The sequence below is a fragment of the Hylobates moloch genome, unplaced genomic scaffold, assembly GCF_009828535.3.
Source record: "Hylobates moloch isolate HMO894 unplaced genomic scaffold, HMol_V3 SCAFFOLD_9, whole genome shotgun sequence".
Classification (NCBI taxonomy): Eukaryota; Metazoa; Chordata; class Mammalia; order Primates; family Hylobatidae; genus Hylobates; species Hylobates moloch.
Window position 1 is genome coordinate 62,036,836 of NW_026652284.1, and position 24,471 is coordinate 62,061,306.

Consider the following 24,471-nt stretch of genomic DNA (forward strand, 5'->3'; position numbering starts at 1 on the left):
CCCAGTAGCTGGGATTACAGGCACCCACCACCACACCCAGCTAATTTTTGTATTTTTAGTAGAGATGGGGTTTCACTATGTTGGCCAGGCTGGTCTCGAACTCCTGTCCTGAAGCGATCCACCCACCTTGGCCTCCCAAAGTGCTGGGATTACAGGTGTGAGCCACCACACCCGACCTGCCAGAGCCATTTTTCTAATAGCATGCGTTTACTTTGTGTATCTGTGTCACAGTCTGGTGATTTTCTCAATATTTCAAACTTTTTCGTTATTATTACATCTGTTATTGTGATCTGCAATTAGTGATCTTATACTTGTAGATGTGGTGGAAATGGCAAGAAAACAAGAAGTAGAAGTAGAGTTTGATGATGTGATTGAACTGCTGCAATCTCTTAACAAAAGCTGAATGGATGAGGTGTTGCTTCTTACGGATGAGCAAACAGTGGTTTCTTAAGAGGGAATCTTGGCCGGACATGGTGGCTCACGCCTGTAATCCCAGCACTTTGGGAGGCTGAGGTGGGCAGATCACCTGACGTCGGGAGTTTGAGACCAGCCTGACCAACGTGGAGAAACTCCGTCTCTACTAAAAATTCAAAATTAGCCAGGCGTGGTAGCGCATGCCTGTAATCCAGCTACTCAGGAGGCTGAGGCAGGAGAATCACTTGAACCTGGGAAGCAGAGGTTGCAGTGAGCCAAGATCATGCCATTGCACTCCAACCTGGGCAACAAGAGTGAAACTCCATCTCAGAAAAAATAAATAAATAAATAAACAAAATAAGAGGGAATCTCCTCCTAGCGAAGATGCTATGAACATTGTTGAAATGATAACAAAAAGTTTAGATATTCCATAACCTTAGCTGATAAAGCTAGGGTTTAAGAGGATTGACTTCAATTTTGAAAGAAGTTCTACTCAGGAAAAAATGCTATCAAAAGCATTGCATGCTACACAGAAATCTTTCATGAAAAGAAGAGTCAATCAATGTGGCAAACTTCATTGTGGTCTTATTTTAAGAAGTTGTCACAGCCACCCCAACCTTCTGTAACTACCGCCCCAATCAGTCAGCAGCTATTGAAATTAGGCAAGACCCTCCATCAGCAAAAACATTACAAATTGTTGAAGGCTCAGATGATTATTAGCATTTTTTAGCAATAAAGTATTTTTTATTTAAGCTATGCACATTTTTTAGACATAATGCTATTGCACATTAAATAGACTATAGTATAGTGTAAACATAATTTTTATATGCCCTGGGAAACAAAAAAAATTTGTCTGGCTCAATATACTCCAATATTTGCTTCGTGTGGTAGTCTGAAACTGAACCCACAATATTTACAAGGTGTACCTGTATGTATACACATCATCATTGTATTAATCATGGCAATTAGAGACAAATCCCTACATTTAGTGGGAACTCAAATAACTATGCTAATGAATAGTATGAGAACATAATAAAAGTCGGAAATTATCTCCACTCCTCACATAAAAATAATATGAAGAATTAGAAAGGAAATAAATCAAATGAGCATTCCAAGTTTATTCCTTTTAAGTAAACCTATAGCCACTACGTATGTCCCTGACAATTAGAACAGAAAACAAAAAAAGGACAAACAGAAATACTTTCTATTCTGTCTATATAGTAGTAGTTTTGGGGATACAGATAGTAAACACTAGTCGAGAATACTCGTCTAAATTTGTTGGTAAAATGTAGTCATCATTTGGCATGTGTTTTGCTTTGGTATATAATGAAGTTGAGCTATCCCATCTTTCTTCTCATGTGGAATACAGTCACAGAAACAAAAAAGATGAATCTCACTAGAGGTGGGTCTTTATCGAAATATGCCCCAATCTAGTTAGGTAATAGGAAGAAAATCATTTTCTCCTCCTAGGCCTAAGATTCTTCATGTAAAAATTATAAGACTGAATAAAGATGACCTCTAAGTTTCTATAATTCATGTAGATATATCAATTAATACATCATGATGTAGACAGACAGCAAGGCTATACTTTCTGGCTCCATGATGCTAGGCTTGGCCACATGACTTGCTTAAAGCAAGTATGATACATGCATCTTTTAAGAGAAAACTGAGGTGTATTTCATCTCTTTCTGTCTCTGCTAAAACAATGACAATGTCCCAAAAGAGATCCCTTCCCTCGCCTTTGATCATGGTGAGAAGATGACACAAAGCAGTGTCACAGCCAATCAACAGCTGACATCCCCCACCAGAAAATACATCTTTGTTGTTGTCACTACAACATAAACTAATGAAAGCTAATTAAATATAAGAATTTGCTAATAATTGAGGATCCGTACACAGTTAAACTTAAAATAAAAAAAACTCTAATAGAAAACTCATAATTTAAAATGTGACATAAGGGGAAATAAGTTAAAAAGCAACTTTTAAAAATTACAAAAATAGTATTTGTAGTAAAAGAAATGGACTTAAACATGTAATAGAATTTTCCCTTTGATTTCTGACTTGAATCTTTGAATGACTATTCCAAGTAAGATTCAACATTTTTACAGAATTGTTCTTCATCATTAAGATATTCCAAGATTATATTTCCACCATTATATAAAGGACAATCCTCCTTAGCAATCCAGGTTTCCAAAGTATGATCCAAGGGTAAGGCTTCTCCTGAAGTAATGTGACACAGCCTTAATTTCTGTGAAGGGAGAAGTAAGTCATACTGTAATAAATAAGCATGCTTGAAAGGAGCATCATAAAACCTTTATAAAAATATTATTATAATGAGATGTTACCTTAGCTGTTAATTTGTTATTGTCATTTTTAAGCCTGGCTAGAGAAGCGGCAAAGTCTATGGCCTTTCCAATGCTCCATCGGTGGCAAAAGAACATTGCTTTCCTCTTCTCTTTGCTCCCTTTAGGTAAGAAAACCTGAAAGTAAATTCTTTCTGTCTGTAAAAAGAAAAAGTTAAAACAACCATTACATAGACAAAATAGACATCAGTTTTTGTCTGGTGCCAATCCTTCCTCTCTTCTTCTGGTCAGACCAGAATTACCTTCTAACAAGGTATCTGCTATTTGGAATACCAATCACAGTAGCTAAAAATACACATAAATGCATGGGCATAGGACCAAGACCCTGGCCAGGGTGATCTGTGCAAAGACAGGCATGTGGCCTAAGTTAGGCCAGTCACGGTCTGTTCCTGGGATTTTATGTTCAACAGCTTAGGAGACAAAGAGCACTCTCCTTATTTATTTATTTATTTATTTATTTATTTATTTATTTATTTATGAGAGGGAGTTTCACTATTGTTGCCAAGGCTAGAGTGCAATGGCGCGATCTTGGCTCACTGCAACCTCTGCCTCCAGGGTTCAAGTGATTCTCATGCCTCAGCCTCTGAGTAGCTGGGATTACAGGCATGTGCCACCATGCCCGGCTAATTTTTGTACTTTTACTAGAGACGGGGTTTCACCATGTTGTTCTGGCTGGTCTTGAACTCCTGACCTCAGGTGATCCACCCGCCTCGGCCTCTCAGAGTGCTGAGATTACAGGAGTGAGCCACCACACCCGGCCTGTCCTTATTTTTTCTTAAGTTTTATCAAATTAAACCTGGAGTTGCCTACAGCGAACCCCATCACCTAACAGCTATTCCTGAACCAATATGGAAAAAGTTTCCTCAAATGGGAAAAAATGAGGTCAATGTAGAAGGAGAAATAACAAGAAAACAGATGAGCTCTTTCAACATAATCTGAGTTCCTGAATTCATCCCCTAAGACCAGATCAATTCATTATTCCCCATTATATGAGGAAAAAAGTTTGTTTTGATTTTCCTAGTTGGAATCAAGTTTCTGTCACTTGCAATTTAAAGATTTCTGACACATATAACATTTCTTTCTGTGTGAAAGACCTCACTATGTATTTAGACAGAAGGACTTTTCGGAACAAGGAAACATTAAAAAAAAAAAAAAGATAGAAAAACACCTCCAAACCCCAAGTACCTTATCAACAAAAGAAAGGACTTGGAAAGGATTTCTCTAGTATTTTATATCTTATCTCTCCTCTCCTTATATTGTATTTTCTTGCCTAATTAACAAATGGATGGCTGAGCATGATGGCTCATGCCTATAATCCCGGCACTTTGGGAGGTCAAGGCAGGCAAATTGCTTCAGCCCAAGAGTTCAAGACCAGCCTGGGCAACATGGTAAAACTCCATCTCTACAATAAGCACAGAAAATAGCTGGGTGTAGCGGTGTGTGCTGGTAGTCCCAGCTACTTTGGAGGCTGAGGTGGGAGGATCACTTGAGCCTAAGAAGGTCGAGGCTGCAATGAGTGGTGAACATGCCACTGTACTCCAGCCAGGGCAACAGAATAAGACCCTATTTCAAAAAAAAAAAAAAAAAAAGCAGGAAAGAATGAGTAGGAGCAAAAGGCTTGGCCTTTGATCTTCACTGATTCCTAAAAACTGCTTTTCAAAAGTGCTGGCTTTACAGGTCAATTCTTGCTAAAACAAAAATTTTGGCATAACTGGAGCATCTCTAACTTGTGGGGGAAAGATCACAATTATTCTGAGAAATAATAAATTCAACACAATTCCCATCTCAGCACTAAGGAATTTAGATTTGTTGAAGACCAGTGGGGTGTGTTATTAAAGGTAACAAGTACTAAAAGAAAAAACAAGAAATCACTGGAAATTCAAACTGTGAGCCACCTCTATAATCAAATATTACTTGCTCCAAAAAGAAAGTAGCAAGAAGATAAATATAGAAAGAGAAAATTAGTAAGATATAGCTGTATCTTTTTTTTTAAAAAAAAAAGATAAATTATGTATGAGGATCAAAAATGAAACAGAAATGAAAAGTGAGAGGCTGGCTAAGCCACAGGCTTTCAGGGCTCCAGAAGAGGAGGAGGTCAGCATATAGGTAAGTGGGAAATAACAGCACCACAGGCAGATAAGTATAAAGCTCCTGGGTCAGGCTCCCTGCTCGGAAGCAGAGGAGTGTGTGGGACCTCTGCTCTAGGAAGGGCAGCTAAAGTTACTGCCGAATGCTGACCTAAGTATAAAATTGCTAGACAGGGATCTGTGAGTGACAGAAGGAGAGATATGGGAAGAACCTCCTATTCAAGATGAACATGTTAAATTCAGTAACTGAAATTTCAAAACAAACTGAAGATTAACTAATTATGGGCAAATGAAGACAGCTGAAGTTTAAAAAGACATTAAAAAAAGGTAGCTAGGATGCACAATTAGATAAAGAAGGAAACAAGAAGTTATGAAACCAAAATAGGCACAAATAAAACATAAAAGACATGAAGATCCAAGTCAAAAAATGAAAATTAAAAAATAGTTTCTGGAGTAAAACACTCAAAATTTATTATAGATAAGTTTCTAGAATCCTCAATAAAAAGGCCTAATTTATTATAAGATGGATACGAGGAATTCATCCAGAATACCACATAAAGTGACACAAGATAGAAACAATTATAGGCTGGGCATGGTGGCTTACACTTGTAATCCCAGCACTTTGGGAGGCTGAGGTGGGCAGATCACTTGAGGTCAGGAGTTCGAGGCCAGCCTCGCCAACATGGCAAAACCTCATCTCTTAAAAATACAAAAATTAGCCAGGTGTGGGGGCACGCGCCTGTAGTCCCAGCTACTCAGGAGGCTGAGGCACGAGAATTGCTTGAACCAGGGAAACAGAGGCTGCAGTGAGCCGAGACTGTGCCACTGCACTCCAGCCTGGGTGACAGAGTGAGACTCTGTCTCAAAACAAAATCAAAAACAATTATAGATCCCCAACATATGTCGACAAGAGATTCAGAAAAGAAGAAATGGTGAAGTAGCACTATTTAGAGAGAAAATGAGTACAATTTTCCAAAAAGTCAAAATTTACAATGTGTCAAACTGAATAATTAAAATAAATCCACATGTAGAAACATTCCACAGAAATTGGAAAATATCACAAGAAATCTTAAAAGCTACCAAAAAAGATAGATTACTCATAGAGTAAGACTGACACAGATGTTCCTCCAATAATAGATGACAAAGTATATTAAAAGTGTTGAGAAAGTTTAATAGACAATCCAGCTAAAAGTAAGGGCAAAATAAGGGCATGTTCAAACAAAAAAAGACTGATAGAATTTATTACCAGAGACCTTTATTAAATGAACTGCTAAAGAATGTACTTTAGCAAAAATAAAAGTGAGCCCTAAGGAAGGAGAAACAAAAAAAAAAAAAAAAAAAAGAAGTGTTGGTAAATTTTAATAGCTATTAACTTAAAATTAATTTTTATGTTAAAAAAAGATGATGGGATAGGAGATAGTCAACAGGATAAAGCATTTCAAGCTCGTATTCAGGAGGATATAATACCAACTAACTTTAGCCTTTGAGAAAAAAGTTGATATTTAATTATATACGTTAAGAATGTAAGCACATAGTTGTTATCACCATTATCATTTTAGGATATTATATTGGAGATTATAGATAATGTAGTATGAAAAATGAAATAATGAGTATAATTATTGAAAAAAATTAAAGCTATTCTTATTTGTTAATGAGGTATAATTTTTAACTAGAAAATTAAAAAACACTAGTAGAAAAAACTTCTAAAAATAATAAAAGATTTTGGTGATGTAGCTGAATAATATGAGTATACAGAACTGAAGATTTTTTTTCTCTTTATTAGCAATAAGTACTTGGCAATAGAAGTGGGGAAAATATTCTGTTCTCAACCTAAACAAAAACCATAAAATAGCAATGAAAATAAGGAATACAACATAAAAGAAGAAAAATACGAAATGTTACAGAAGGGAATAAAACACTGAATAAATAAAGACATATAAGGTCCTTACAGAAAGACAATGTCATAAAAATGTCATTTCTTCCAAAATTAATGTATAGCATGTAAAGCAAATCCAATGTGAATCCTTCAGGAATGGTTCTGAGTCAGGCCAAAAGCCTAGACTTGCCAGTAGATACTGCTGGGAATTCGAACTGTACTTCACCTAACTTCATAGAACCCACTCAGGTATTCATTAAAGATGTTTTGCATGAATTACTGGAAGCTTAGGAGCAGGAAAGGGGCTGGAATCCTCAGGACATAAAAAAGGAGGCCAAGATGGTATAAAATCTCCAGGAGAATGGCAAAGGGGCCTTCAAATAAATGGTCAAATCCTCACTTCCTCCAGGCAATATTCACTCATCACATCCTTGTGGGAAACATAAGGGGATGTAGGAAGCCACATTTCTGTCTAAGACTATGCTGTGCTATCTGTTGCTTTTTATAATCATACTCTCAGTTTCCACATTTTGCTTTTAAAGAGTCTAGCTTCTTTAACAGGCTATGTTGAAGTCTGTTATTCACAACCTTGCCCCATTATGATAACCTATAAATCCTAAGAGTGGTATTTTTAAAAATCTGGATATAATAATTGTAACATTCAGATGGATAAATAAATGCTAATAAAAATACTAAGAAAAAAATGGAAAAATATGGATGGGACTTGCATGATCAGATATAGAACATTCTATAAAGCTATTGCACCAAATCAATTTGGTATTAACTTATGAGTAAAAAATAAATGAGACTGCAATAGAAAATTAAGAAATAAATCCATATACAGAAATAAAATGTCCAACTTTTCATGAAGGTGGTATTTTGGTATTTCAATCCAATAAAACATAGATAACTTATTAAATAATCAGTGGTGGCAAAACTACCTAAACAACTGGAAGAAAATAAAATTAAGCCCTTAGCTCACATCATATGCTAACAAAAAAAACAGGTGGATTAAAGATTAATCCAAAACAAGCCGGGCACAGTGGCTCACGCCAGGTGAGGCAGGTGGATCACCTGTCAGATTCGAGACCAGCCTGACCAAAATGGTGAAACCTGTTTTATAAAATACAAAATTAGCCGGAAAAAAAAAAAAGAGGCTAATGCAAAACAGAACAAACATACCCACAAAACCCAAAGGAAAACCACAACAGGAATGAAAGAAAAGACAGAACTTGGAAAATGTAAATGTAAAATATTGCTATGTCAATTAGAAATATAAGTAATATCAATACACTGATATATTAGAAAAACAATTTACAAATAATGATTATAGACAAAAGATTAACATCTTTTATAGTCTAAGAGCTCCTATAAGGTGACCAAACAAAATAAAAAGAAAATATCCCAAAAGAAAAATGATCAAAGGATACTCACTAACAATTCAGAGAAGGGCAAATCCAAATGCCTAAAAAACATATTGAAAGTTGTCCAAACTGAATAGTAGTCAGGAAAATACAAATTAAAGCAATTATGAAATATCTTTTTATAGCCACCAGACTGTAAAATATTAAAAAGAATGCAAATAGATACTGGACACCATGGAGAAAAAGGGTACTCTCATGTTTGGCCACAAGAGGCAGTATACGGAACTGGTTAGAAGGGCAGGCTCTTACCAAGTTAGTGCTCTTAAAAATACTTAACTCCAGATTACTCATCTGTGAAATTAGGATAAAAATATATCTCAGAAGAGTTGTAAGTACTAAAGGTGATTAAAAAACTAGAGCCACAAAACCATGCTTAGTATAGGCAATCCGTCAATGAAGTTTGATTAGAAATGTGAATTGTAATTTCTTTGTAAAGTTGTTTGACAATTTTTATTAAAATTTAAAATACGTGTACCATTTGACACAGCAAACATACTCTTCGGAATTTATCTCACAGAAAGAAAAGTACCACACAGGCTACTCAGCACAGCAGCCAAAACTGGAAACAAAGTGAATGCTCATTAATTGAAAAATGACAAAATAAGCCACAGTACACCCACACCACAGAAGAGAATGCAGTTTGCAAAGAAAATGATTTAGGGCCACACCAACTCACTTGAGGGAATTTCTACTAGGCATTAATGAGAGAAGGATACATAATCTACCCCAAACCTGCTTTAGTTTTATTTATAGCCCTAATCACTACACAAACTATTATATATTTATTATCTGTCTCAGCCAAGTGGCATATAAACTCCAGGAACTCTGGGTTCATAAGGGCAGAAGGGATTCTGTTTTATTCACTACTGTATTTTCAGGGCTTGGTATATAGAAAGTATTTTTTTTTAAGCATGTTGACTAAATGAATGATACCATTTTTATAAAATAATGACAGAAAAATATTCTTTATGCCTTTGCACACATACACAAGTAGAATACATTTTCATTTATGTAAAATGATATACACACACATATAATACACTTACACATATATGTATATACATGGATACAATACATACGTATATATTATACATGTAAGTATATATAAACACAGACACCCACATATATCTCTAGTATATCTATATACACACACAAACATTAATAATAAAGGGAAAAACTTTTATCTACAAACTGATAGAATGCTTTATGATATATTGTTAAGTGTGTGAAGGAGATGGTTTGTGAAACCAGACTGCCTAGTTTCAATTTGTAGTTCTCCACTTACTAGCTATGTTAATAGAATGTTACTCTTTTTGGGTAAGAGTTAATAGTGTATACCTTATAAACTTGTTGCAAGGATGAAATATGTTAGAAAATTGCCTCAAAGTAAGTCTTGTAGAAGTTTTTACTGTTATGTTTTAAGTAATAGAAGAATTGCAAAGTAATGCAAGTATTACTGAATACTTGAGAGCAGGTCTTCTCAACTTTGTCACTATTTACATTTTAGGTCAAGAAAAAATTCTCTGTTGTCGGCCTTGTCCTCTACAATGTATGAATTTAACAGCATCTGTGGCCTCTACCAACTAAATACCAGTAGCACCCCATTCCCAACTGTGACAACTAAAAATGTCTCCAGACATTGCTGAATGTCCCCTTAGGGAGCAAAACTGCTTTCAGTTAAGAACCGCTGCTTTAGGGGATGGAAATGGATGAGAGACACAGGAGCGTGTATGTTTTTTCTCCATACGCATCTTTTGATAGTTATACTTGTTAAAAGCTTATACTACCTTTGCAATTTTAAAAAATCAAATAAAATTTCAAAAAAGGAAAATATCGGGGTAGTCAATAAAATAAGAAAATTGTAATCAATTGTTTCTAAGCCATCAGAACAAATTCAATACAAAAGGAAAGAGTCAAAGAAAAAGGGTGATGAACAGAAAATATATGATGGAAGAAATATGTTCAATACACCAATGACCACCATAAACAAGAAAGGATTCAACTCACCTACAAAACAGAGATACTATCAAACTGGTTTAAAAAAAACAAAGTCCAGCTATATGCTGCTTACAAGAGACACCCTAAAACAAAACAACAAAAAAAGTTGAAATATAAAGCGGTGAAAAAATTACATACTTGTTAAATTTTCACCAAAAGAAAGCTAGTGAAACAATATTATAATTAAACATAGGATTAAAGGCAAAATACATAAAGAACATATAACACTGAAGAAATTCTATGCACTTGATAATACATAACTCTACAAACCATTAGAGTTACATAAAAAAATTAGCAAAACTACATCCATAGTAGGAGATTTTAACCTGAGAAAGTGATAAATCAAGTGGACCAAAAATTAAATACACACATATACATATGGTACATATAGACACAGAGAGACAGCAGATGATAAAGCAAACAGGACAAAATATAAATAATTGGTACAATTGGGTAAAGAATATGGAAAAGTTATTTGTACTATGTTTGTAACTTGCCTGTGTTTGAAATGGTATCAAAACGAAGACACCAAACAAGTATACTGTTACACCTAAACAAGTATATTAAAAATAAACTGCCGGGAGCAGTGGCTCATGCCTGTAATCCCAGCACTTTGGGAGGCCAAGGAGGGTGGTTCATGAGGTCAGGAGTTCAAGACCAGCCTGACCAACATGGTGAAATCTCATCTCTACTAAAAATACAAAAATTAGCCGGGTGTGGTGGTGCACGCCTGTAATCCCAGCTACTCAGGTGGCTGAGGCAGGAGAATCACTTGAACCGGGGAGACGGAGGTTGCAGTGAGCTGAGATCGCACCACTGCACTCCAGCCTGGGCGACAGAGCGAGACTCTGTCTCAAAACAAAACAAAACAAAAATAAAATAAATAAATTACCATTCTATGTGAAAGGCTGGAAAAAGGACATCAGAGAAAAATCTAAACAAAGCAGAAGGAAATAATATAAAAGCAAAAATTAGTGAAACAGAAAACAAAACACAGAGGTCTTTAAATCCAAATCATGGTTCTTTGAAAACACTAAGAAAAAATAAGGATAAACTTCTAGCTGTTCTGTCTAAAGGGGAAAGAAGGAAAAGTACAAATGAAAAATATTAAGAAAGAAGTAGAATGACTAGAGACACATAGAGATTCTGAAGTATAACAGAATAACTTGAACAACTTGACCATAAGAAACTGAAAAATCTACATCAAACAGTTTTTTGGAAAAATATTTACCAAAATTGACTTCATAAGAAATAGATTATAAAGATAAAGCAAGACGTAACACTTTGGAATAGTATTCGAAATTCTCCAAGAGTTACTACAGCTGAGTGCTACCAAACCTTCAAGAACAAATAATTCCCACCCTCTACAACAACCTCAAAGAATAGACAAGAGAAAGATACTCAACTAATTTTTGAGCATAATCTTGCTATTAATGTCACTAACACACAAATAATATGCTAGCAAATCAATTTCTCAGTGCATTTTAAAAGAATTATATACCAGAGTCAAGTGATTTATCCTCGAATATTTGATGATCTAACGAGAGAAAAACTGATCGATGAAATTTATTACATTGATGAAGAAAAAATGATCATCTTACTAGATGTAAGAAAAAAATTTACAGTAAAGTTTAATATCCATTCATAATGTAAATTCCTAGCAAACTAGGAATAGAAAGAAATAATATCAAGAAAAAGGCTACTTACACAAATTTACAGTATATCTAATACTTGAGGAAACTTTAGATACATTTGCATTAAAGTCAGAAACATGATGAAGATTCCTTCTATTGCCCATATTATTCAACATTGTTCTGAAGAGCTCAACATTAAGACAAGCAATGATAATGAACAAAAGAGAAGAGAAAATCTGCAGAAAAAATCCACAAAAATTGGCATTTGGAGAAGATATGACTACACAGAAAATAGGCCAGAAAATCTACAAAATATGGGAACTATTAGGAATTTACTTGCTGGATAGAAGGGCAACATAACATTAACCAACAATAATTAGTTAGGAAAATATATTTTTTTAAAAAAGGTATTATTTACAATGACAGCAAAAATTATAAAGAGTCTAAGAATAAAACTAAGAAAAGGTACGTAAATATTTATGGTAAGCATTATAGAATGTTACTTCTATAATTACACATAAAAAAAAACCTAACGAAAAGTTGGAAAGATATACCATAGACATAGATGACAAGAGTCAAAATTCTAAAGATGTCAACTGTCTCTAATCTAAAATTCAGCATAATTCCTATCAAAATCATAATTTCACAGAACAGGGCAAAGTGATCCTAAAATTTTTATGAAGGAATAAATGGTCAGAAATAGACATGGTTGAAAGAACTAATAGAAAGAGACAAACGAGTACAACCACTGACAACAGGAAGTTGACCATATCTAGTAAAGCTGAAGATCAGCAAAGCCCATAATCCAGGTTTTCTATTTCTAGGTATATTCCTTAAAGTAGCATTTTTTAAACAGTAGTCTCAATCCATCAGGGGTTGGAAATTCAACCTAATAGGTTCTGACTAACAATCTTTAAAATAGAATAACAAATATCATAATATAACACATATTAAGGGTAAGTACTACTCAACTGTGTTAAGGTATGTATAGATATATTGGGTTGTTATATAAAATAACTGATTTTGTGAAGTTTTAAAGGAACAGTCCTAGAGAAACTCTTCTACATATACACAAGAATGGTCACCATAGACAGTTTATAATAGCAAAAAATTGAAAAAAATCTGAATTTTGTTGACTAAATGTCTCAGTATGGATAAATGTTAACAGCACATCCCAAGTGGGGGAAAAAAAAAAAAAACAACAACTCGAAGAAGGATACATATGGTTCACTGTCATGTCTATAAAGTGAAAAAACTCATAAAACTATGTATTATTTATGCAGACATATACCATGCAACATTAAGAATGATACATACCAGGTTTAGGTTAGTTGTTAATTGATGGGAAGGAGGAATACAAAGAGGACTTCAACTATATTTGAAATTTTTGTGTTTTAAAAAATCTCTAAGACTAACCTGTGGTACTGACTTATCGCCATCAGCATGCATCTTTAATTTCATCAATGCAACCTTTGCAGCTGTTTCACTATTTTTGGCACCTTTCCGTCGTTTACTTGCTGTTTCTCCTATCTTGGAATCTAAGAAGTGTAAGCATGTAATCACATAAAACTTTCACATTACAAATAGAGTTTTATTATAAAACACTTATTAATTATGGCCCTGAAACATATATAAATCACACACAAGAGAGATATACAGAGACCACATTCATTGTATAGCTATTGTATTTACATGGTCAATGGAAAAATATCATTGAGATTGATCTAAGCAATCTCCACATCAAAAAATTAACTATAATGTGCTTCTTTCCAACTTAAGCCTATTTAACCTAAAGCAGTCATTAATGCTTCTACAGACAACCTTAAGATTTGGTTATGCAAGATTTTAATAAAGGTACTATCCTTAATACGGAATAAAAATTCTGAGCTAACATACTGGCAGAGAGACTGATTTAAGTCACAGATACATTCGTTCCTGGTATCTCATTATCAGCAGCATTCACAGCACAGCTGACTAGGCTTAGAGTTTAGTCTGCAGAGAAAGCAGCTGACTACTTCAATCTCATGAATACCATTTCTAGCCCGATGGTTAACTAGCAAATCTAAGTGGCTCAGCAAAAGAGATAAGTACTTATGGTGGAGTACCTCCAAATAATTTCCAAATTTTCATTGGTCAGGTAGACCTCGTAAGAAATACTGTCACAAGAATATCATCAAAATACACGTTAATACGAATACCACTGGGGCGATTAATGATGCCTCCCATAACTGGAAAGTAGACATAAGAAGCAGGAGCTCTGGAACTAGGAAAGCAACAAAACACGTTTTCTAGATACTTACCAATAATATCTTTAACAAGTTTCTGAGTGGCAGCCATTCGAGGCTTTGGGATTTCCAGTTTTTCACACTCATGATCTGACTGATGACGGTGTCTATGAGCAACAGAAGAGTGACACTAGTTCATGTGTTTTTATAGGACTTAAACAGATATACAAAGTGTGAACAGCCTAAGTGATCAATCACCTCAGGCAAAAATTCTTCTCACAATAAGGACATATAACTGCCACAAGTTCTCTCTCAGCACAGTCTTTGAATGAGCATGGGAAAGATGTATGTTGATCTGTCTTCAGTCTCTCATTGATTACAGTCACCTGAAAATGCAAAAAGCAGGAAATGTATTACATTTCAGATCTAAACCAAATCAATGTGTCTATTCTAGAAGGCAGCATTCATATTATTTTTGCTTAAACTTATTAGAGCAAGTTACTTACTCTCACATAGAGATTACAATGAATGTTTTGTGTGACAAATGATTACTATGCTGAATGTTCCACATTTTCATAATTTTCCTACTGTGGTATATTTGTCTTCTAAGTCAAGTTGAAAAGACTATTTAATTACGCTCTATAATTTTAACCTGCTTTGTAACAGTCTCATACAAAGATGCCCCCATGATATGCTCAGGTAATTATCTCATCAACCCTCAAATGGCAAGTCAACCTAATTTCCACGCTAATTTTAGGAGATGAAACACTTAGAGAATAAAACACTTAAAAATATTTATTCATAAGATAAAATGTTAAAGACAGTTTTCATAATCATATATTATTCTCTATGCCCTATTTCATATTTTTATTACCAGCAAATACTCCACCACAGGAAAAAAAGATTTTATAAGACTAAAAAAAAAAAAAAAATCTAGATCAGCCAGGCTATTCTGAGTATTAACAAACCAGGTTTCTAAAGATGAGTAAACGTAGGGAAATAATTGCTTGAAAACTACAACCAAAGGGAATTCCTTTTTATAAATAATAGTTACATCTTGTTAGAATTAACTTAAGTATCTTTTTGAGCTTGTTGCAATGGCCTAATGATGTTTCAGTATTTAATTAATGAGAGACAAATCAAATTATATCCTAAGAAATTCAGAGAAATCAAATTATATCCTAAGAAAAAAGAAAACACAGGATAGATTTATAAACTGCAAGAAACATCAGTAAGTTTTATTGTACGACTGAATATTTCCTCCAATTAATGCTGCATAAAATCAACATGCTAGGTAATTTAAATTTTCCTCAAATAGATCATGTAAACTTCAAAGAGTCAGATTTTGACGATCATTTAAATTCGAAAGAATCAGATTTCAACTGAACCTCATGTAACTTTAACAACTTTCTATAACTGAGATAACAGATGTGAAAATATTTGGTAAAGTACTTGGTAAATGGTGGGCAGGAATAAATGTCCACTGAAAAGTGTTAGAACACATTGAACATGGTGGGCTTAGCTTTCTCTCTTCCTCTTGGAGTTGAACTGCCTTCAGGGAGAAAGCCTAACCTGGTCCAGTACTACTGTGACTACTGGGCAAGTCTGCCTAATTCTGGATTTTCTTTGCAAACCCATTTGGCTCTATGCTGAGCTTCATCAACCAACTTATCTTTACCAGTAATAAGGGTAATATTTTGACTTCTATTTGCCAGACCTTTCTTAACTTATGATTTGTACAAAATTAGGGTAGGAATTTTATTAGACTATAGGTTTCTTCCTGGTTGTCTTAGGCCGACTGAGCCAGAATGATTTACTACCACAGATCCTATCAGCAGGCATCAGTGAAAATGAACACAGCAGTGAAGAACACAGTGAACTGGAAGGAATATATAAGGAGGACATTTATAAATATATAGCCTTGGCTGGGCACAGTGGCTAATGCCTGTAATCCCAGCACTTCGGGAGGCCAAGGCGGGTGGATCACCTGAGGTCAGGAGTTTAAGACCAGCCTGGCCGACGTGGTGAAACCCCATGTCTACTAAAAATACAAAAATTAGTTGGGCGTGGTGGCGCGTGCCTATAATCCCAGCTATTCGGGAGCCTGAGCCAGGAGAATCACTTGAACCCAGGAGGTGGAGGTTGCAGTGAGCTGAGATCGCGCCACTGCACTCCAGCCTGGGCAACAAGTGTAAAACTCCATCTCAAAAAAACAAAACCAAACAAAACAAACAAACAAATAAATATATAGCCTTATGCTGTAAGTAGGCTACCTAAACAAATGTTAAGGAATAAGAATTATGAGGATAAAAATTTACAAATACCAAGTAAAACAATTTTTCTTTCAAACAAAGAAAAATAATATAAATGAAGCAAAAGCCTCTTTACCTAATCAGTTTAGTATGCCAAACTTTAATCTGTGATACTGACTGGCTTTAAATCTAATCAAATTCTGAATGAAAGTACATAAATACAAATACATTTTATCAGATTGGAAAGATATTAACATACCTCGGGACAACCATGAGACTCCCTGCTTCTGTGTTCAAGGCTTAAATAATAATAGTAAGTGTTTATTTAAATAACATACTTAAAGATAACTGCAGTAATCTTCGATATTTTAATGTTCAGTATTCTTAAGATACATTATGCTCATACTACATTAATAACTTTGAATATGAGAAAAAACTGAAATGTCAGATAAATTAAAGATGGAGCATCTATAGTCTCAAAAGTTTTAAAACACAAATGTTCAACTTCAATATGAGTAAAAACAATTCACCACCCTAAATTACGTTTACTTTGAATGCTTTAGGGTACATGAAAATATAAACATATCTTTCAGCTCTTTTTACTTCTAAAAGATCATGAGTAGCAAAATGTGAACAGTGCTCTAATTCCAAATAATTTAAAAATATACATTACTTTTATTTACTTCCAACAAATCATTCTGAATTACACTCTGAAAAAAATTCATTCTTTCACTGCTCTATTTTATAAATTAAATGCTTGACATTTTAAAGTTTAACTGTAAGGAAAATCCATTTTCCAAAATTCTTGATTAATTCCCAGGTTTTACTTGGCATGTAATGTAGTCAAATGCTGTGATTCCTATTTTAAGGCATTTATAGGTTGGGCTCTTTTCACTTTATTAATTAAAATAAAGAGCAATAATTATAACTGGATTTTTACCATATTCTTTATATTGTGAATATTATTTTCTCCTTATAATAATATAACTTTTATATAAAATTCACATACATAACCCCACTTTTGGAAGTTTAAAAATTAGTCACATATATGAAGAAGTAATCAGAGCCTATAACTATACTGAATATCAATAATCAATGGCTAAAGTAACAATTATTTTAAATCATTCTACTTTTCAGAAATAACCTCATATTAATAAACACTAAAATTACTCCCAAATCCTGCATGAAAACTTAACTTACCAAAATATTCCTGAGCAATCATCACACACAAATGGAAGAAAATCTAAAATTGAGAGAAAATGTGTATACTGGTCAGTATCTGATTTTGATTTAGTTTTCTTAAGCAAGAAGACAACCTCTATGGAAAAACTTCCCATTTTGACTAATATCCTAGTGTAGGCAAGCACTAGGTAACCACTCTAACAAAATTAATCACAACTTCAATAACTGTGACAGAAAGTAATTGGATTAACAGAAGGCATTAATAGATGTTACTTGTAACTGTACTAAGTCAGACAAAAATAAGTTCTAGTGGTTTTCTTTTTCTTTTTTGTTTTGTTTCCCAGATTTACTAGGTGTTGTTTTTGATGACTGTATACTGCAAAACTTCCACATTTGGAGTTAAAAACCTGGGATTCAATTCTGATTCCACTGCTTACTAATCTAACAATGCTAGGCAAGTTACTTAACAGTAAAACTTTGGATATATATTTTTTATATATATCTAATAAATATATATATTTATATATATGTGTACTAACATATAGCTGTGTGAACATATATATATATCACCAAAGCTTGACTATATTCAAATATATATATATTTATACATACACCTATAAGATTTATGGTATTTCAAATATACGTAATTTGATGTACTAAATAGAACAGTTAGTATAAAGTATATATGTGTGTTTCTATGTATGTATGTAAATAAACATATACAAAACCAAAGCTCTATTATTGGGTAAGAAAAATAGAAAGATATAGATAGGTATATACAGGGACAGATATAAAGATATAAGCACATCCTTTCTGTGTATATATGTATATGTGTATATGCATGTGTATCTATATCTGTATCTATGCTGTATGCCACACCGACCCCACAGTGTACTTACAGAAACCAAATGAGATATATATAAAAGATCAGAATAGTAATACGGTATCTATAATTAATATAATAATACAACAATTAACTTCTTTTGAGTATACTCAACTCAGAACAATACTGCAAGGGGCCGGGCCCGGTGGCTTACGCCTGTAATCCCAGCACTTTGGGAGGCCGAGGGGGGCGGATCACCTGAGGTTAAGAGTTTGAAAACAGCCTGGCCAACATGGCGAAACCCCATCTCTACTAAAAAATAAACACACACACACACACACACACTAGCTGGGCGTGGTGGTTCATGCCTGTAATCCCAGTTACTCAAGAGGATGAGGCATGAGAATCGCTTGAACTCAGGAAGCGGAGGTTGCAGAGCCGAGATCGCGCCACTGCACTCCATCCTGGGCGACAGAGCCAGATTCCATCTCAAAACAAAACACACAAACAAACAAAAAAGAACAATACTGCAGTGACTGGGTGGAGATGCTTAATATTTTGAGACTTTTAATAATGAAGCATTAGATGCAAACCAGAAGGACCCAGGGGAAAGAGTTAAGTCAAGACAATTTCACAGCACCTGATGCCATCCTTCAATCCCTCCAGAAGGTAGATAAAATTTAGGATATACACTTGACGTAGTCTAAATCTTAACTGCTTTCCACTAGTCCCAAATAGATAGGCCTGGCCTCATCTCAGTTATTGACACTAAAGACATATATAGCCAGAAAGGAAAATGAACTATGTCATGAATGGCATATAATGTGTATTGGACTCACTAGCGGAGGATCAGGCATAGACACACGTAATTTACAGTCAAAACCCAAATGGCTAAGCTTCCACATGAAAAAAGTCACACTGGCTTGTTATTACAGCCAGTGGTGAAAGATATATAGAGGGCTATAAGTAACAAGAACCTAGAAGGGATTGTGTCACCTGTCCTATCACGCATTCCCACAGTAGAAATCACGAATCAATTATGGAACTGCACTGAAACTGGGCTAAATCTGAGAGTCTTTGGCACAGTAATTCAGGTACTTGATACCAATGACTGAAGTTGCAAGGGGAGATTAAACCTGTTTGCTACCTTATGTAGCGTGTGAAACCTAGTAACAACGACTGAGCAGTCTGTGTGGTTCTAATGCTTCAAAACTTGCCTTTTCCAGGTGTATGGCATCCTGAAGCCAGTGCCACATTACCTTGGACTAGGTATATCCCAAGGTCTCTCAGTGCAATGGGGAGAACCCACTGCAATATTATTAACTAATTCTCTGTAAAACGCAGCTTACTAGTTGGAAAGGTCTTCTGTGTAAAAAACTGTAGTTTACACCCTTATGTGGTCCAAGCACCAAAATCAATAATCTGTAAATGTTTGTTCAAACAATAATAATGAGAATCAGGGAATGACACAGCTGGGAGAGCATGATGACCATTTGGTGGAATAATGTGAGGATCAGGATGCCTTTGAGAATTTAATAAAAGCTAAGGAAGGGCCTTCTTCCGGACACACAACCATGTGAACACTAGTTGGGCGAGTTGATCTCGCCCAACTCCTGTTGACAGCTACGTAACAGATAAGTAAACAAAAAGTTTGGGAAAGTAGCTGGCCGTAGGTCGCAGTGGCAAAGCCAAAAGATAACAGTCCCAGACCAAACCTACGCGTCCCCCATACCGCGCTCAGCAGAGTAAGTGTGCGCCACGCGACCCAGCAGTGGGCTTCGTGCACTGCTCGGACACGGCACACTCGAACACCAAAATGAACACTGCAAGGTACGTTTTCAGGAATTGCATGGCTTCCTTCCAAGGAGACCACACGTCATTTCAAAGACTCACGGCGAAAACAAACCTACACCAACCGATCTCACTGCAGCCCCAGAAGAAACGCTCCCACCCCGCTCCTCAGGCCCTGCCCAGCCTTGTGGCCTCCCTTCACCCGCCGCCACCATCCGCGGAGCCAAAGCGGAGCCCTGGTCTCCCGCGGCCGGGGATGGGGGCTGGAAGTTCCCCGATCACCTCGCTGCCGGCAGTGCTCCACCTGGCAGTGCTGCCCGATGTCCAACTCCGCCATCTCTCCGGCGCCGCAAGGGGCGGGGCACAGCCTGAGGGGCGGGGCAATGAGCGCGCGCGGCGCCTGACGGGAGAGTGGCGGACCCAGAGGCGGAGTCTACAGGTGGGGGCGGGGCCCGGAAACCAGCTGTGCAATTTGTCCTAGGTGCATTCGCCGTGACCAGGAAAGGCCACTGTTCTGTGAGCGTTCTTCTCGGAGCGGAAGGCCTCTCGCCTAGTCCTTAAAGACATACCCACCTGCAGCCGGGCGCGGTGGCTCAGGCCTGTAATCCCAGCACTTTGTGACGCCGAGGCGGGAGGATCACCTGAGGTCAGGAGTTCGAGACCAACCTGACCAGTGTGGAGAAACCCCCGTCTCTACTAAAAATGCAAAATTAGCCGGTCGTGGTGGCACATGCCTGTAATCCCAGCTACTCGGGAGACTGAGGCAGGAGAAACGCTTGAACCTGGGAGGTGGAGGTCGCAGTGAGCCGAGATTGGACCATCGCACTCCAGCCTGGGCAAGAAGAGTGAAACTCCGTCTCAAAAAAAGAAAAAGAAAAAGAAATGCCCACCTGCCTTTCTGGACGATTGCGTACCGCGATTCCCTGCATACTGCCACCAGAATCAGCAACGGCTTCACAGGAATTGTCTTTTATTTATTTTTTTAAAAAGTTAATAGAACTCCAGGAACCAGAACAGTGCTGGGCACACAGTGTTGCAATAATCAAGCAAAAGAGACAGACATGGGTTATTCAATTCCTGAGCCATCCCTTAACCAGTGTTACTTGATTATATAGTGTAACATACATGCCCCTTGCAAAACAGTCATCAGCCTTTTTAAAAAGTTAATATTTCTTTATCTTGTCCTTTTTTTTTTTTTTTTAATTCTGGTAGGGGGAAAAAATAGTCTTAACTCCTGAGCCCTTGAATGTGTACTGAACCTTACAGAGTTCCTCAGAGAACCCAGACTCATTTAGCACAACTACCTGAAGAAAGCTTATGGGATTCCACTGGGATGTAGGGGAGTATTAGGTGCCTGGTGCAAAGGTACTGAAGGAGAGGTACTGCTGGGTGGGGTACATATGAATGCCATTCCACCAATGTGATGCCAGGCACCATTCAGCGTGGGTGGGTGACAATCACCTGCACTCCTGACAGGAACTAGAAAAGTATTTGATGCCTCTTATATACCTTTGGAGATTGCCAATCAGTACTCACAGAGGAAGGGGGAAGGGTGACGCTAGGAAAGAAGAATCATTTCTTCTGCATTTGCTCTTGAATCAATCTATTTAAGATCTCAGAATCGCTTGAGTCTCTGGAGAAACTTTAAATTTTAAAGCTGAAGGCAACCTAAGATGTCATCTGGCTATCCCAGCCTCCATAGCTTTTATTTTATTAAGATGAGAAAACCAGTTCATAGACATTAAATGATTGGCTCACATTAGTGGATGAACCAGAACAAAAAAATGCAAGTACTAAAGACTTCTGGTATTCTTGGATCTAGGGATCAGTGGCTTTCCTAGATTTTATGTTTAAGTTGATCAGATCAATCCATAACAGGTTTCCTGGAATTTTACTAGGTGTTTGGAATGTTCTAGATAGGTGGCAAATATATGTTTTATCAGTCCAATTATTATGGATATATTTTTAATTTTTCAGTTATTGGACACCTCATAGAACATCAGATGATTAGCGTAGCCAAGATTGCAGTTGCTACCTCTGCTTTCTCTATTTAGTCTCCTTTGCTGATTTCTTCTCTAGGTGCTGCTTAAACACATCTATTTCACTATGTTTATGTCTTTAGTCCATTTATCAATTTACATCCTCATACCAGTGAAATTCCCATGACTTCCATATTAAAGCCTCTCATACCCATATTCTCAGCCCTGAGAACACTTTACCAAACAGGAAGTAACTATTTCCAACTGTCTGATAGATCTATGTATGTGCCATCATTTGTCATGGTGTCTTAAGTCCAAAATCGGATAATTTCCTACCATATCATCCCCTTTCTAACAAAGGCAGCCTACCACATATTGTTTCATTCAACCAATCAATCAATCTTGGATTTATGCTCCACCTCTCCTTTCTTACTTCTCATGGAAGTAGCCATTAAACACTATCAATTCTCCCTCAGAAATGTCTCTTAGGCCAGGCGCGGTGGCTCACACCTGTAATCCCAGCACTTTGGGAGGCTGAGGCGGGTGGATCACCTGAGGTTGGGAGCTCAAGATCAGCCTGACCAACATGGAGAAACCCCGTTTCTACTAAAAATACAAAAATTAGCCAGGCGTGGAGGCACGCACCTGAATTCCCAGCTACTCAGGAGGCTGAGGCAGGGGAATCGCTTGAACCTGAGAAGAAGAGGTTGCAATGAGCTGAGGTAAATCCATTGCACTCCAGTCTGGGCAACAAGAGAGAAACTCCATCTCAAAAAAAAAAAAAAAGAACTTAGTTTCTGTAGTTATCCTCACTGACTATCAGTGACTACCCTTTAAAAAAAAGTTATGATTGCTAAAGAATAACATTTAAAAATTAAAATTAAGAGGGGAAAAATGCCTAATGTGTTGTCATACATTTGAAAAGAAGGCCATGATGTTTATATTAAAATTCCATATTATAGTGATCATTCACTATAAGTTATATTATTATGTATAGATTTTAAATCTCTCATATGAAAAATTTCTGCTAAATATAATATTAATAAATGTGGATAAAATAGAACATAGTTGTTAATTGAAGTTATTATCCCTTAATATGAAATTTACAAAGTGTTATGAACTAGCAGGTGTGACTTTGAATTATGGGTCAGCAAATATCTCTCTTTCCATCCCATTGAGGGCACAGTGTACTTTACCACCTCCTTAATTTTGAGCTTGGCCATGTAACTAGCCTTGGCCTATAGAACATTGGCCGATTTGACCCAGGTAGAGGCCTTACATGAGGTTAGGCTTGGCCCTTGTGCCATGATGAGAGGAACATGGGGCAAGTAGCTACTGCCCTTCAATCTGGGCCCTAGAATGAACACATGTGAAATACACCTGAACCCAGCCCACAGACTGGAAGTTAAGTTCAGTCAATCCACAGACTGAAGAAGAGCTACCAAGCCAAGTCTTTTCTAGCCCAGTGAGATCTCATTAGACCTGCAGGTCTGTGAGCATAAATATAAATCCTTTTGTTGTATATCCTGAGGTTTTGGGATGTTTTGTTACACAGCATCATCATGGCAATATCTGACTAATATACAAGCAATGAATAAAACAAATAAAAAGTGAGATATTCCATAGTTCACATGACAGAATCATTTTTCCTTTCTGGACATCAGTTTATCTTGCATATCATGTTCAAAATCAAATCTAAATTCAAACTTTAATAATAACAGCTGCAATTCTTATTATTACTTACTATGTACCAGGCACTTAAAAGGATTATTTTATTTAATCTTCCCAACAACACTTTTAGATACTATTATCCCCATTCTATAGAATGGCTTATAAAAATGACTCAGCTCCTGGCTCCCTCTCTCCCACATCTAAAACTACTCTCTCCTTTCATGTCCCCACTGACCTCTTAATTATTTGGACTTACTGGTTGTCCACCTGCCCAACCTCAGGGACCAGTCTATAGTCTAGAATGCTTTCTTCTTTCCCCACATTTGCCTGGTTATCTCCTCCTCATCCTTCAGCTCTCAAAAGAGGCATTTAGGATCTGCCCCAAATTGCATCAGGTCCTTTGTTCTATGTACTGATTTCTTATTGTTGCTTTAACAAATTAGCATCAACCTAGTGGCTTAAAACAATACAAATTTAGGCTGGGTGTGGTGGCTTATGTCTGTAATCCCAGCACTTTGGGAGGCAGAGGCGGGCTTATCACCTGAGGTCAGGACTTCAAGACCAGCCTGGCCAACATGGTGAAACTCTGTCTCTACTAAAATACAAAAAAATTAGCCAGGCATGATGACGAGTGCCTGTAATCCCAGCTGCTCGGGAGGCTGAGGTGAGAGACTCACTTGAACCCGGGAGGTGGAGGTTGCAGTGAGCCGAGATCATGACATTGCACTCCAGCCTGGTCTAAAGAGTGAGAC

General features: G+C 36.5%; 1 protein-coding gene across 1 annotated transcript; it reads right to left on the bottom strand.

Annotated features, from left to right (window-relative positions):
- Positions 1-1,130: 1,130 nt before the first annotated feature.
- ZFAND1 (zinc finger AN1-type containing 1) lies at positions 1,131-20,425 on the bottom strand. Its single transcript, XM_032759930.2, has 8 exons — positions 20,352-20,425; positions 17,474-17,516; positions 16,533-16,572; positions 14,280-14,407; positions 14,097-14,188; positions 13,213-13,334; positions 2,760-2,915; positions 1,131-2,662 (listed from the first exon to the last, which is right to left on the bottom strand). Exons 1-8 carry the CDS (start codon positions 20,404-20,406, stop codon positions 2,492-2,494), a joined length of 807 nt encoding a protein of 268 aa, XP_032615821.1. The 5' UTR covers positions 20,407-20,425; the 3' UTR covers positions 1,131-2,491.
- Between the last annotated feature and the right edge of the window lie 4,046 nt (positions 20,426-24,471).

What these genes read in the sequence shown, in the direction of transcription:
- ZFAND1 (XM_032759930.2), bottom strand. Translation starts at nt 20,406, where the DNA reads ATGGCGGAGTTGGACATCGGGCAGCACTGCCAGGTGGAGCACTGCCGG. An exon ending in AGTCTCATGGTTGTCCCGAG is followed by an intron (nt 14,408 to 16,532) that starts GTATGTTAATAT and finishes TTGCATTTTCAG; the next exon opens with GTGACTGTAATCAATGAGAG. An exon ending in GCGATAAGTCAGTACCACAG is followed by an intron (nt 2,916 to 13,212) that starts GTTAGTCTTAGA and finishes TTCTTTTTACAG; the next exon opens with ACAGAAAGAATTTACTTTCA.